A 13,743-nucleotide genomic window follows, 5' to 3' on the forward strand; every position below is an offset into this window, starting at 1 on the left:
AACCTAAATATGAACACGATTTTAAAAAGTTGTCAATTGTGAAGGAAAAAGTAACCCATACCACCTTGGTGTTTGGTAAAAAAAACAAAAACCCAATAAACTTAATAACTAGTTTGGCAACAAGCGTTTGACAGAACTGACAGTGAGTCTTTTACATCACTGTTGAGAACGTTAAAAATTCTTCTGCGTAACCTGAATGCGCTTGAGCTGAAGGTCACAAACTGACAGATATTCTCCTTCAATATTTACCAGTAGGGAGCTAAATTCATGGCTCCGTCAGGTTGTGATGAGTCATGACAAGCAGACTGTGAAGTCCCTACCATCCTATTTGGTTGTAGTTATGATGTTATTTTGTGAGGATGTAGGAAGAGGCACAGACTCCAAAGAGTTTCACTTCAGTCCACAGATTAATTTCCTAAAAGTTATCAAGAGTTGTTATAGAAGTTAAGTCGTCCGCTATAATTACTATCCACGTTCATAAAATCCAGATCCTCACAGCAGCATTTCATTATCTTTACCTCCTCTGTCATAACATAACCTTTTCCAGATTGATATCACTTTGTCACTTCGTTCCTCGTTCATTCTTGAATTTTTCTTAGATTCTAGCATAATGTGTAGCTTAATGAGATGTCGTGTCACACTTTTAGTTTCTAGTTAAGCGATCTCTTAGTAGTTCATGTTAGACAGTAATTGGACCTGTGGGAGGCGACTGAAACTGATCCAGAAAAGGGCTAAACACAGTTTATTCGTGATGCAAGAAAGGTTTCACACAGGGAAATGTTACTTTGGATCATTCCCAAAGTAACATTTGGGAAATGATAATAAGAAATAATGAATTTCTTATTATTAATTAATAAGAAATTCATTAATTTCTTATTAATTTTCTTAATAAGAAATTAAATATTTAATAACTGATTTTTGCATTTATTCAGATTGTTTTTGTTCTAATATTAATGCTTATTTAATGACCTTAAACATTTAAGCATCGCCAAAATAAAAAGAAGCAAAAACAAGAAGAAAAGGCATCTTTCTTCACAGAAGTGTATGTACAATATAATAACAAACCACATAAAATAACCAATGATAACTGCATGAATAATTTTATTTGTTAGCTGTTTGTTTTCTGTATCCACACCTGAACGGATGGTGAGGCTAAACACAGACGGAGCAGATCTTAGAGAAGAATAAAGCAGGCAGGGCAGGAGTGTTGGCTAAGCAAAACCAGGTTGTGGCTCGGTCTGCAGACTCTCCACCTGCTGCAGCAGCTCCTGGATGGGTTCTGTCAGTTTATGTTTTGGTATCTGCATGCTGGCCTGCAGGGCTGTGCTGGCAAAATCCTGAGCCTGGCACGGAAACAAGCACAAGCCCAACAGCTGTCAGAGTCTCTTGGGAGAGCAAAGCTGACTTATATAATGATGTCACTGAAACTGGACAGCACATTCAGCCTCATTTAACCCACTTTAAATACCCTAATGACAACCTGATGTGCCTGGCTCTTTTATACCTGTAATCAAGTTGATATGACTGATTATAAGATTATGTATGAATTATGAAATACACAAGGATCACCACACTATCTGTAACATGAATTGCAGGAGAAAGTGGGTCACGCAACAAGAGAACGTTCATAATCACAAAAGGCATTTTCAAAAATATTAGAGTAAAGTTATTGTTTTTCGAGACCCAAGTCAATGTCCTGACCTTAATCCGACAGGAATGTAGTAGATGGACTTGAAACAAGCTGTTCATGTACGGACGTCCCACCAACATTCCACAGTTCAGTTCCTATTGCATGTTGGTGGTGGGCGGAGGCCAGCCACCTAAAATGTTTCTTTTTTTACTCAAAAACAGTTAATGTTGCAACGGAAGTATGTTTTGTTTGTTTAAAATGTTGAAGATGATATTATCACGTGATATTATAAAGGCATCGTAAATGGTGGCTTGCAAATATATTCATACTCCTTAGTGCCGTCCAAACATGCAATGTTGTAGTAGCACAAAGTCGGATTTGCGTAGAAAAGAACAAATTGTTGTAGAACTGAAAAAGCGTCTGGAACATGCTTTCATTCTATTCCCAGCAGCAGCAAGGAGGACTTTCTTCAGAAATCTTTCCTGTATTAAAAAATGAATGAATGTGTGTAAGAAGTTTGAAGAAAAGTTTATCAGCAAAAATCTTGTCTTAATAAATTATAAGACGTGGCCGTTGGTATCGGCTTGATTTGCTTGAGGGGCAACTTTGTAGCATTCTTGAACTGCAGTCAGGGACCACACAAACCCTCCTCACAATGCTGTTGGTGCTGTTGCGCTGTTGGGATGCATGTCTTCAGCATAGATAGGGGATTACAACAGATTTGAGACTGATCAATGTCACAGTTATGTGCTGCTTTGTTCTAGTCTCTAATGTGCAATCCTAAGAAAACACAATAAGGTTCGCAGTTGTCAATTGGCAAATGTATGGGTAATGAAAATTTGGATAAAAAGTATTCAGTCAGCAGAATCGTGTATAAAAGCATAGTATAAATTCAGAATATTTCCTTTTTGAGGAAGATATAATCTCCATAGTTAACCACATTTTAACTTTTGAGTAGTAAAAAGAGAAAAAGTACAATTTTAATTAAAAAAAATATGAGAGCCTGGTCTCTTATTTCTCTAAAAACTGGCTGCTGGTTGGGGCTAGAGTGATTATTGGTAATACTAGTCCCAGCCCAAGAAACGTTTTACATCACAAAACATTATTGACACTAATTATTTACCCAATTGGCAAAAAAGTACTTGCAATGGTAGTTCTTCTTGAGTAAAGCATGCATTTCTGCCTCTTCTGTAAGATTTCCTCTAACATTTAACCTCACTCTGTGGTCAAGACCTGCTTAATTGTAAATACTTTGAATAGATACGATTTTTATTTAGGTCGACATTCAAAAATCACGTGTAATCTTTTAGGTGAGACAGTACGCAAAGTCTGCAGGCCAAATCCGGGGTCAGACTGTCGCGACACCACCACTCCCAATAGTGTGCGACTTGTGTTTACAGCGTCACCAATTAGCGGTAATCCAATCCTTGAGACAATGCTGGGAAGATCTAAGAAACTGTGTCACAGAGTCATACCTAACTCCATCAGGTGATTTACCTTGTGAAGGTCTCCGCTGACGAACCACAACATGGCGAGGTTGTGGGCAATAAGTGCAATATGATTGACGTCTCTTCTGGACTGTTTTTGTTCGAACTCCAACATGACTCTCAGCATTTCCTCCATTTCAACTCGCTGGGACTTTTCTAGTTCAGAGTCATGGAACGGAAGATGTTTTGTTACGTACTTAATACTTTAATAGCAAGTAGTCTGTTATAATAGTCCTGAATACCCTTAGTGTTCTGGTTACGGCATGTGTGTGTTAACTGTTTGTAGTTTTTCTAAGCATCTTTTCTTACCTACTTTTGTCAATAAACATTCCATGAAGGCTGGGAATTTGCTTCGCAGCTAACAGGCTTTATATTATAAGTAGGGCAGCAGCTGTGATAGAGTCAAGTAGTACGGATACTGCTCAGCCAGAGTCGTATCTAGCAGTGGTCTCTAGTCAGCCCTAAGCACACTAGTGTAAATCTGGGGTTTAGCGTTTGGATTGCACAGCAAGACAGATCAGCTAAATATAGCACTGTTGACCTTATTTGTTTAGTTTTTTTTCAGTTTGTCTTAGTCTCATTCATTAGTTCACTTATATGTTAATGGGGATCCTGGCTGGAGTTTGGAGTGTGACGTAGATGGACAGACGGTGACATTTCCTGTGTTTTCCGCAGAGTGCTGTCGCTAAGTAAGCTAACGGAATGTTTTGTTATTAAATGCTAGATGTTTATTTTACATAGTTGAGGAAACCGTACGCACCGTAAAAGGAAACAGATGAGTCAACAGATGAGTCAGCATGTTTCTGGTGGGTCTCTAGTAGACTGCTTAGATGTTTGTGCCACCTTTCTGCCACCTACGAAAATAAACAAAGGGTTTCTAGATTAAACCTGAACCATGTAAAGACAAAGTAAATAAAATCAAGAAATAATTTTGAACTGGTACATGCAGCAAGGCTTTTTACATTCTGACTGAAAACTGTTCAGTTCTACGCACTTGTTTACTGTGGCTTGTGTGGATAAAATTAGGAATGACGTGTGTGGTGACTTTTGAAGCACTGTAGAGTACAGTAGTTGTCATTGTCTTTCCTTAACTTTCTGATGGGTTTTGGTTTACAATTTTTGGTAAGCTGCTTGTGCACCTATTTTTTCTTCTACTCAATTTTCCTTTAAAACGGTTAGGCACGACATTCAGTGAACAGTCAGCTTACTTTTTTGTGGTTTAGCCTCCTTTTGGAGGGTGTCAATGACTGTCTTTAAGAAAACGTACAAGACATCAGCCTTTGTGTTGATTATAAAATTCCTAAAACTTAAAATTTATGTCATAAAAAAAATTATTTTTATTGGTTTTATTGTTTTTTTCATTTACTATTGGTCCAAAATAACAGAAATAAACACTTGATACCATACTGAAATACATTTACATACAAGTTCCACTTTCTGAACTGAACAATGGAAACCAATTTACTTTTCCACAATTTTCCAATTTATCCAGGTGTACTTGCAATTCCCTGACTCTAAAACTTCCTAGACCACTTAAATGAACTAAAATGACATTATTTATTTGTCTTTTCCATGCCCTGTGTTTGTTTTGTTGATTTTTTTTTTTAAATTAAGAAACAGCAAAAGAAATGCCAGAGTATGAAGGCTTTATACTTTGAATTTATAGTCAGAGTTTAAAGGGAAAAGAACAGAAAAAACAAAATGTGTGCATGGGCAAACCTCAGAGTACAGGGAGTGAACAATGAGCGTCTTCCCCTGTCTGGCAAACACATCAGCGATTAGAAAGTATCCCTTTGTGGTGGCAGAGCTGTCTAAACCATACTCCTCACAGGCAAAGTAAATCTGTAAATAAAAACATATGCACCCATATTAGTTCTTGGAAAACAGTGTTTAGTGACATTGTAATACTTGTTATTTTGATTACTTTTATTCTTTTGCTACTATTTATGGTTTTTCTTAGCTACCAGGGGGGCAATGTAGACTTTGAGAGGCAACAGCATTTGGAGGTATTCTATAAACTTAAGCTAAGTTTCTACAAGGAAAGGTAAGGCTGCTAAGGAACAAACAAATGTACCACATGGACCTGATGTCTATTGAAATAACTTGGAAGCAGATTAAAAGTGGTTATGTATAAGGGCTAACTAATCATTTAATCTGTAACAGTAAAAAAATGTTTTTAAAAATCCAAACATCATTTGCAAAGTGAAACAGGGCGGTTTCCAGGTTTCCAGTTGTTGTATAGAATTGGCCCAGGCTCCTATGTAGCTGCTGTTGGATTGAAGCGCCCAATTCTGGATTCTTCAGTACAGCCCACTCAGCCTGGGACAGGAGCTCTGCGACAACAGCTAAGTTGCCCAGGCCTGAAAATCAACAAGCAAGGACACAAATGAACCCGTTTGTGCATATAAAATTATCAGAAAGAAAAAAAAACTGTGTAATTTGAGCAGAAGAATCACTTTTGTTGCTCATCTCTTACCCATGTTGGCCTCCGCCAACAGTATATAGGCAGGGACGAGCTGGATGGTATTGGGACCGTATAGGTCAATGGAGGTTTGCAGGCAGCAGTGGGCAGCAGGAAGTGCCTCTTCACCTTTACCCTCTGACAGCTTGCTTTGAGCCACCAACGTGCAAATCTTGATCAGATGTCTCTGAGCAAGAAGCCAAATCCATAGTTACCTTTGCTCCATGGCAACTCTTCAGACCTCAAGAATTGATTGCATAACAGTTCACAGAAACAAACCAACGTTATCTCACACGTCATGCCATTTCTCTGAAGTATCATTTTCAGGAAAGAACTGAACTAGACTCAGCTGGTTCTGAAGATACTCAGTATCCAAATCGTTAAACATGACGGCAAAAGCAAGACTTGCAGAAGGAAATGATCTTTTATACTACTACTGCTGTTTCTTTTTTTCTGAGATATCACCGTCTTGTTTGGATTTTACAAATTTGGAATGATGGGTCATTTCAAGATAGAGTACCAGACAAAAGGACCATAACAAAAGGAGAGAAATTATTATTGTTGCTTAGCTGTAATACTCAAAACAAAGCCATAAATTCTGTTTGAATATGTTTTCATATATATTCCCCAGTTTGTTTACCTTTCTTAACTGGTTTTTCTTGCGGACGGACGGATCGTAGATATCTTTCATAGCACGTATGGGAACAAGCATCTGACAGATTCTTTCATGGATTCCCACCCAGTCAGCCTGCTGGTGATCTGCATTACTGAGAAAATTTAAATGCATATTTGTTATCCAAGAGATATTCTTCTCTCTGTCCCAACACCTTAAGTTCCAAGAAGTTAAACTGACTTTGTAACCTCCAAGAAATCCTCCCCTGTTATGCGAATGAATCCTGATTCACGGCGAGTTACATTGTAGATCGGTGCAAGACATTGTGAAATACCAGGGAGATAAAAATGTTGTTAAAAGCTGCAGTCATTTGAGTTCTGGAAACATTCTAAGATGCCATCTGAGTTCATGGAGGGCACAGTAAATTGAAAGCTATAATAACTGGCCTGTAATTTGGTTCCTCCGGTTCCCTTCGTCTGCACACTCTTGTGGAAACTGACTGAACTTTCCGTGCATATTTCTTACTGCGGAGGATGTCTGCTTGCTCTATATTGCATTTTGTCTTTTTAAGCAGGCAGAAATCTGGCCATGCCACATCACCACTAAGACAACACAAACAGAAGTCTGAAGACTGCACAGCTGGAAGGGAGAAAAATGTAACGTCCTGTTTGGTCATTTCGCTCAAATACAATGTTATGGCTTTGGAATATGCAACTGAAGGGATTTGCAAAACTACATAGACCCTTTGAAAATGTTCACTTTTGTTATCACATGACCACCAACTTGATTTGGATTTTATATGATAGACACCAACACAAAGTAGTGTATTATTGTGAAGTCACAAGTTTAGCCTGATTGGACAGAGTATCTGCAAACAGCAAACTTTGAATATCATTTTCTCAATAGGATTTAGGTCAAGACTTTGACTTAGCCAGTTTAACATAAACCACTTCACAGTAGCTCTAGTTGTACAAGGTTTTGTCTTGCTAAAAAATATGGCAGGCTTATTTATATCACCTTTTGAACACAACGCAATTCAAAGCTTTTTTTTTTTCCTTTTGTCTTTTTCTTTTACATAAAACCAAAGCAAAACATTAAAAATAACAAATGTCTTTAACCCTTAAAAATATTTTGCTTCAAAAAAGAAATATTAAAATACTTATTCAAAGTTCAAACTTCTGCTTCGGTGACTCATTAGTGATTGGGCGAACAGTTCATTGGTGGGGTTCTTTGGTCAGAAGCCTTAGTAACCAATAATGCTTTAGTCTGGGATTAATTAGGATTGGCCTGAATTTAGCTCCATCGTCATTCTATCAGCTTCCTTGTCGAGAAAGCATCCTGCAACATAAGCTGCCTCCATGACATTTGACCTTTGGGACTGCTTGTTAAGGCTGTGTCCACATGTGAATGAAATGTGAGGCTAATTCATTCACAATATTCTCCTTACTTTGTTATTTAGGTGGATGGCCATGTCTTGGTAGGTTTGCATTTCTTACAGTTTGCATAGTTCTCCACAACTTTATCTATGAAATGTCTGCTGTGTTCCTTTGTCTTCATGATGCAGCTTGTTCACTGATGCTCTCAACCAAATCTCCGAGGCCTTCAGAGAACAGCTGCATTTACACACAGATGAATTCTTGTTCACTAATTCAGTTACTTCAGAAGGTAACCAGATTTCCTTTACCTCCTTTTTCAGATTTTCTGACGACCACATCTCATTTTCCTTCAGCTAGCAATTGTGCATTGCTTTCTCTTACAGAGCCAAAGAAAATACATTGAATACTGTGGTTGTTACAGATGGAATGTGGTAAAGAAAAAAAAAACAACATATATATATATATATATATATATATATATATATATATATATATATATATATATATATATATATATATATATATATGTAAAACTATTCATTCCTCATATATATATATATATATATATATATATATATATATATATATATATATATATATATATATATATATATATATATATATATATATATGTAAAACTATTCATTCCTCATATATATATATATATATATATATATATATATATATATATATATATATATATATATATATATATATATATATATGAGGAATGAATAGTTTTACAAATTAATATCGACCATTAAACAGGAAAATGTTAATAGTCTGACAAACATCTTTATATTGTAATCCAATGCATTAGCACCAGTTCTATCAGTTCTTTTCTGTTTTGAATTCCTTGTTATGGCCATTTGAATTTAACTAAAACTGTTTTTTTCTCTCTCTTGCTTTTTCAGTATGTAGGCTTAACGGAAAGTATGCACAGTAAGTGACTGTAAGCTCCATGAGACTGGCTTTAGTGGCTCATCCCTTCCCATAAATCCCCACAGGGAGGGCCACCACATGCTACCGTTCACTGTTCTGCCACCGAGGGTTTTAGCCAATACCATCTTGTGCTGTGCAACTGAGCAGAAAGTCGAAATGAGGGTTTGCAGAGATATATATAAAAAAAACAAACTTGTAAAAGCAGACTGTTTTCTGGCATTAAAATAAGGGTGAACGAAAAATATTATTGCACTAATGTAGCTTCCAGCTGTTTCTCTCCTTCATAGCAGCCACATGACATCAACACACGTGATATTTTTTTGTAGCAATGCATAGCGTACACTGCCACCTAGCGTTGACATGGTGTACCCCTCCCACTGCCAAATTAATGAAATATACTGCAGCATTTATAAACTGCTCCCATAACCACGGGTTATTTATACATGCAGTATTAGAATACGTTAAATGTTAAGACAAGACATCCAACAAAGTGAGCTTACCAGTAGAAAGTGACCTGACACTCGCTGCACTGTATGTACGCTTCCCTTTGACAAAGTTCACAATACTTTTCCTTTCCTTTGGGGAAGGCAAGTGGCATTATTTTGGTGGCAACCCCCGAAGTTCCAGGTTCATCAGGCTCCATTTTAACCAGAAAGCTTCTTCACTGCAGTTTCATAACAGCGTTGGCTCCTCAGTTTGCGGTTGCTATGGAAACGACTTTAGCCGTCTCAAAAAGCTTGCATTCCTTTTTTTGTTTAAAGAGATATACGAAATCTTAAAATTATGATAATGGTACTTTTTTACAACATGAACTGTGAAAAGGTATAGGCCTCACTGTACAGCAGTTATTTATTTAATTTAATTTAATTTTATTTTGTTGTAACACTTCAATGTTTTAGATCGTTGAATATATTTTAATATCAGGCAATAATAAACCAAATACATGTAGGTCTAAATTTATATAAAAATGTAATTGCCTGGCCTACTGAATCAGCATTTTTTTGGGTTCAATTTTTCTAGATACAACCAGGCATTATTACATTGTTCTCGTAGTCCAAAAAAATTCATAAATAGAGCCTGTCTAATAACATGAAGAAGGCTAAAAGATTTCAAAAGCAACAAATCACATCTCTAAAGAAATGGCTATAAAGGGTTGAAAAGTATCCCCCCCACCCCCCACTATAATATTCACTATATTTTTTTCACAAGTGATAAAAACATGGAATGGGGGTTAACCCTTCAAGGAGTGGTTGGCCTAACAAAAGTTTCCAAGAGTGCATCATTCTTAACTATAGGTCAACAAAAGACACTGACTAACATTTAAAGTCAAGAGTTAACAGTAAGAATGGGCAAACATAGCTTTCATGGCAGAGCTTCTTGAGGAAAACACCACTGTCCAAAAACAACACAAAGAAAAATATGTGGACTGACTAGACAAATTGTAATATATTGGAAGTTGTATGTCCCGTTCCACCTCTTTTAAAATGAACACAGTATTTTAGAATGAGAGGATCATTTTATAGCATGCCAGTGGTAGTTTTGTAGTCTAGTGCTGCTTTACTTTATCAAGACGTAAATGGCGAGCTGTAATCGATAGAATCATAAATTCTGCTCTCTACTACAAAATCCTAAAGGACAATGTTCAGCCATCAATTCATGACCTTAAGCTAACCCAGTCTTTAGTAAAACAGGATGACAATGATTAATGCAGCCTGTAAATCCCTCTCTGAATAGCTTTAAAAAAAACAATATGAATATAATATCCGGTTTTAAATCTGATTGAGTTACTGTGGCATAACCCTAAAATCCTAAAAATGATTTCACCTTTCCACTATACTGTTACACTCTTTGTTTAAACCAAACCCACCTGGAATGTGTGTTGCCAGAAAGCTCCACCTTATTCCTGTATTAGTAAAGTACACAGTTCCTCTTAGAGTCCCCAGAGAAAAAAGCTTTTCTGGCACAACACCCAAACAACCGCTTGGCTAGATAGATAGCATCTAATGGTTGTTGTGGAGACTTGGTGACCCTAAGATGCCACTGTTTCCTGCAGTCCGCAGTAAGCTCTGGATTTTTTTTTTACTTCCTTATCATCCTGCTGATCATGATAAAAAAGATTAACATGGACTTCAGTTAGTCTTTTTGCGATATTTATTAGAAGATGCTACAAATTGCATACAAGGTTTGAGGGAAAAATGTTACACAAAAACATATAATGTTCTATTAAATCAGATGAGTCTTATTAATCTAGAACTCACCAATTAGGATAGATGGTTCTGTCAAATATATATAAACAGATAAAACTATCACATTAGCTAAGGTTATGTTATACATTTTGCTTTTTCAATAGTAGCATTCCCGAAATTCAGTCAATTTTGTGAACCTTAAAGCTGCTGACTTAGATTTTCTTCGTCTGGTCATTCTTTCTTACGCAGGTGGACATACATAATCCCACTACACAACAACAAAGGGACACACACCCACGCCAAGATAAAGCAGTATCCAAAGTTCCCTGAAGTCAGATTTTTTGAGTCCAGGAGGATTTCCTTTTTGTGAAGAGTGTAGATTAGTGCAGCAGAAAAGACTGTCAGACCTTATAACAAACAAACAGACAAAACAATTGTTAGGAACAAAAGCTTAGACAGCTTATAAAACACAAAAAACAGCTGAGGTGCATAAATTAACGTCTAGCAGAAGTCCACAAATTCTGTGCCGGTCTGCTATACCATTACGAAACTCATGTCTTCAGTAGTAGTTGTACAAAACTCCATATTTATAATGTTTTACAAACGGGCAGAAAAAAAATCACAAGCCTTAATTGGATTGTTAAGGTGTATCTGGAATAAGATGCAATTTCACATGTGTCCCAGATCATCTAAGGTTTACCTGCAAAGACTTGACACAGTCCTGTGAAGTAGAAGAGTCCGCCCTTCGACATAGTGAATAACTGGCCTAAGAAGACCAAGAAGGAAACTGAGGAAAAGACGACTGAGATGACCATGAGGACCTGTACAGCCTGAAGCCATTCTAAAGAGGAAGACATTTTTTTTTAAATGCTAATGATTCCCTGGTTTTTACCTCTTTAATGTTACAAATCAGGTAAATTTCTTTTTTAAAGGCCTGCCTGTTTCTTTGATGGTTTCACACAGCTGAGTTCCTGTGGAGTTGTCCAACCTACAGTTGTACCAAAGGTCTGATGTTTCTGTGGAATCCCATGCCCACCAGGTCTTTTAAAGAAAATAAAACACAATGCATATGGTTAGATAAGTCCTTAAAAAATTATGTACTCATAAACATGAGTATTACCTTTTCCATGGTTGCAATGAATAGCATTGCTAGTGTGATGAGATGCAGCGTGGTAACAAAAATGAGCAAGTAGGCCATCTTCAAAACCCTGTCTGAAAGAGAAGGAAACCATATTTGTATTATTTTGGATAAGGAACCCCAGTAAAACTCACAATAAGGCTGTAAAAAGTTGTAAATATATATATAGGCCCTCTTACAGGCCTTTACTACTTTTATTTTTACTTTTTGTTTAAACAAATGATCAAATTAATTTCAATGTCAGGAAAAGGTACCCTGCATAACACTAAATGCAGCTTTCAAGTCATAATGGGGAAAATAAAAGGAAGCTAGCCCTAGTGGAAAAATAATTAGCTCGTAAGCATAACCTGGGCAACAACTGCCATTCAGCTTTTCTGGGAAATTTTACACTGGTCCATCCTTTTCTATAGAATGATCTTAATCCAGCCACAGGTCATTCATGCACTTTAAACAGGTCATACAACAGAATCTCATTCAGATTTAAGTCCAGACTTTGACTATTTTTGCAAAAACCAAAGGCATTCAAAAGACATTTGAAAACTGTCTTCTGTTTATTCTGGTTATCTTTGTCTGCTGTTAAAATGTTTTGATATTCTAAGTGTGACAAAAGAGCAAAGACAGAACTACTGTTTGACTGGGCAATCTCATTTTCACAGCACTGTATACAGTAGGAATTAAAACAGAAGTAAAAAAAAAAACATGTTTTCCCTAACAAATTTAACTCTGACATTTTATACATGCTATTACAGCCAATGTTTCGTCTGTAATAGCTGTAGTGGTGGTAGTTGTAGCTTCTGATAGAACAAAGCGACATACAGTCAGACAAAAGGAAACAGAACAGAACGCAAAGTAAAATAAGAACCTGATGAAATTGTCTGTGAAGATCTATATCTGTAGGAGCGGCCTGTTTGTGTGGGCGGTGGAGACAAAATTACTGTAAAATTATGTTATTATGTTAGATCCCATCAATCATATGAAAATGACAGTTGAGATTGTTGTCTTTTGGTTAGAAATTGGTTTTGGATTTGGTTGTGGAATTTAAAACATATAAGAAGGACAGTACATAAAACGCTTGAGTAGGTTGCTAATAGAAGGAGCAAAAAAAAAAATCTTTAATTTTTAAATAAATAATAAGTTAAGAGTCAATAAATACTTCAGTTTTGTCTTTAAGCTTAGTCATGTTAGAAAGCAGCACTTGGATATATTAAGTGACAAAATTTGAAAAGTTAGGAAACTATCTTCCTACCCTGGATATTTCTCGTTCTCCTCAATCAGATCTCAACTCGGGAGCAGCTCCTGTACTTAGCGACCCTGTGCCCGCTTTGGTGGTCAACACTCTTTTTCCAGCTCCGCCACACCCCCTTTATTTATTTACTGTTTGCAGGCTCTCCACTCCAAAATGTCCAAGGAGAACGCCCATTTCCTCTGTGGAGAACAGAGTTCCCTTCTGCTCCGCCTCGGCATCGGTCAGTGCATCATCATGCAAAAAGGTCTCAGATGAGACCCACCCATCAGCAGCGGAGGCATGTGAAACCACATGAAACTAACGCCTCTCTGTAAACAGTCTACTAGAAGTGCACTCTTACATAGTGAGTGTTTCACATTTCTTTTTCCATTCATCACATGCAACATATAGCTGTGACATTGTTCACATTTTTGCGTTTCTCAGAGTATTTAAGTCTCCCAAATTACTGGTAATTCATGGAACAGTATAAAGAAGCTAAACACAATATAAACGTGTCTAGAAGTTCCTTGATGTGGTTTGTCAAATATTTCAGCTTACTCTGGGTGCAGATCATTTTGTTGATTTTTACATTTCTTGTCTTGTAATGTCTTGTACCTTCAGCATAAAAATGTTAACCATCTCCTTCTAAAAAGGAAGTCAAAGATGTAGTTGATCTTTGGTGCTT

At 36.7% G+C, this 13,743-nt stretch overlaps 2 protein-coding genes across 5 annotated transcripts; both read right to left on the bottom strand.

Moving 5' to 3' along the window:
- Window positions 1-925: 925 nt before the first annotated feature.
- On the bottom strand, window positions 926-9,224 carry zmynd12 (zinc finger MYND-type containing 12). Of its 3 annotated transcripts, XR_002752555.1 has the most exons (9): window positions 9,010-9,224; window positions 6,219-6,345; window positions 5,594-5,765; window positions 5,308-5,477; window positions 4,837-4,959; window positions 3,878-3,971; window positions 3,128-3,273; window positions 1,702-2,112; window positions 1,257-1,343 (listed from the first exon to the last, which is right to left on the bottom strand). XR_002752555.1 is itself a non-coding variant. In XM_005808928.3 (8 exons), the coding sequence occupies exons 1-8, from the start codon at window positions 9,150-9,152 to the stop codon at window positions 1,212-1,214; spliced, it is 1,107 nt and encodes a 368-aa protein (XP_005808985.1). In that variant the 5' UTR covers window positions 9,153-9,224; the 3' UTR covers window positions 926-1,211. The 3 variants fall into 3 exon arrangements, 2 of the variants coding, with proteins under 2 accessions (XP_005808985.1, XP_023186843.1); XM_005808928.3 differs by lacking the exon at window positions 1,702-2,112 and having other exon boundaries at window positions 926-1,343; XM_023331075.1 differs by having other exon boundaries at window positions 1,252-2,112.
- Window positions 9,225-10,646: 1,422 nt separating this feature from the next.
- Window positions 10,647-13,208, bottom strand: LOC102219161 (epithelial membrane protein 3-like). 2 transcript variants are annotated; one of them, XM_023340809.1, is made up of 5 exons: window positions 13,080-13,208; window positions 11,816-11,903; window positions 11,634-11,736; window positions 11,396-11,536; window positions 10,647-11,102 (listed from the first exon to the last, which is right to left on the bottom strand). In XM_023340809.1, exons 2-5 carry the CDS (start codon window positions 11,891-11,893, stop codon window positions 10,927-10,929), a joined length of 498 nt encoding a protein of 165 aa, XP_023196577.1. In that variant the 5' UTR covers window positions 11,894-11,903; window positions 13,080-13,208; the 3' UTR covers window positions 10,647-10,926. The 2 variants fall into 2 exon arrangements, with proteins under 2 accessions (XP_023196577.1, XP_023196571.1); XM_023340803.1 differs by having other exon boundaries at window positions 11,816-11,907; window positions 13,080-13,207.
- Between the last annotated feature and the right edge of the window lie 535 nt (window positions 13,209-13,743).

This window comes from Xiphophorus maculatus, chromosome 1 (genome assembly GCF_002775205.1).
Source record: "Xiphophorus maculatus strain JP 163 A chromosome 1, X_maculatus-5.0-male, whole genome shotgun sequence".
Taxonomy (NCBI): domain Eukaryota; kingdom Metazoa; phylum Chordata; class Actinopteri; order Cyprinodontiformes; family Poeciliidae; genus Xiphophorus; species Xiphophorus maculatus.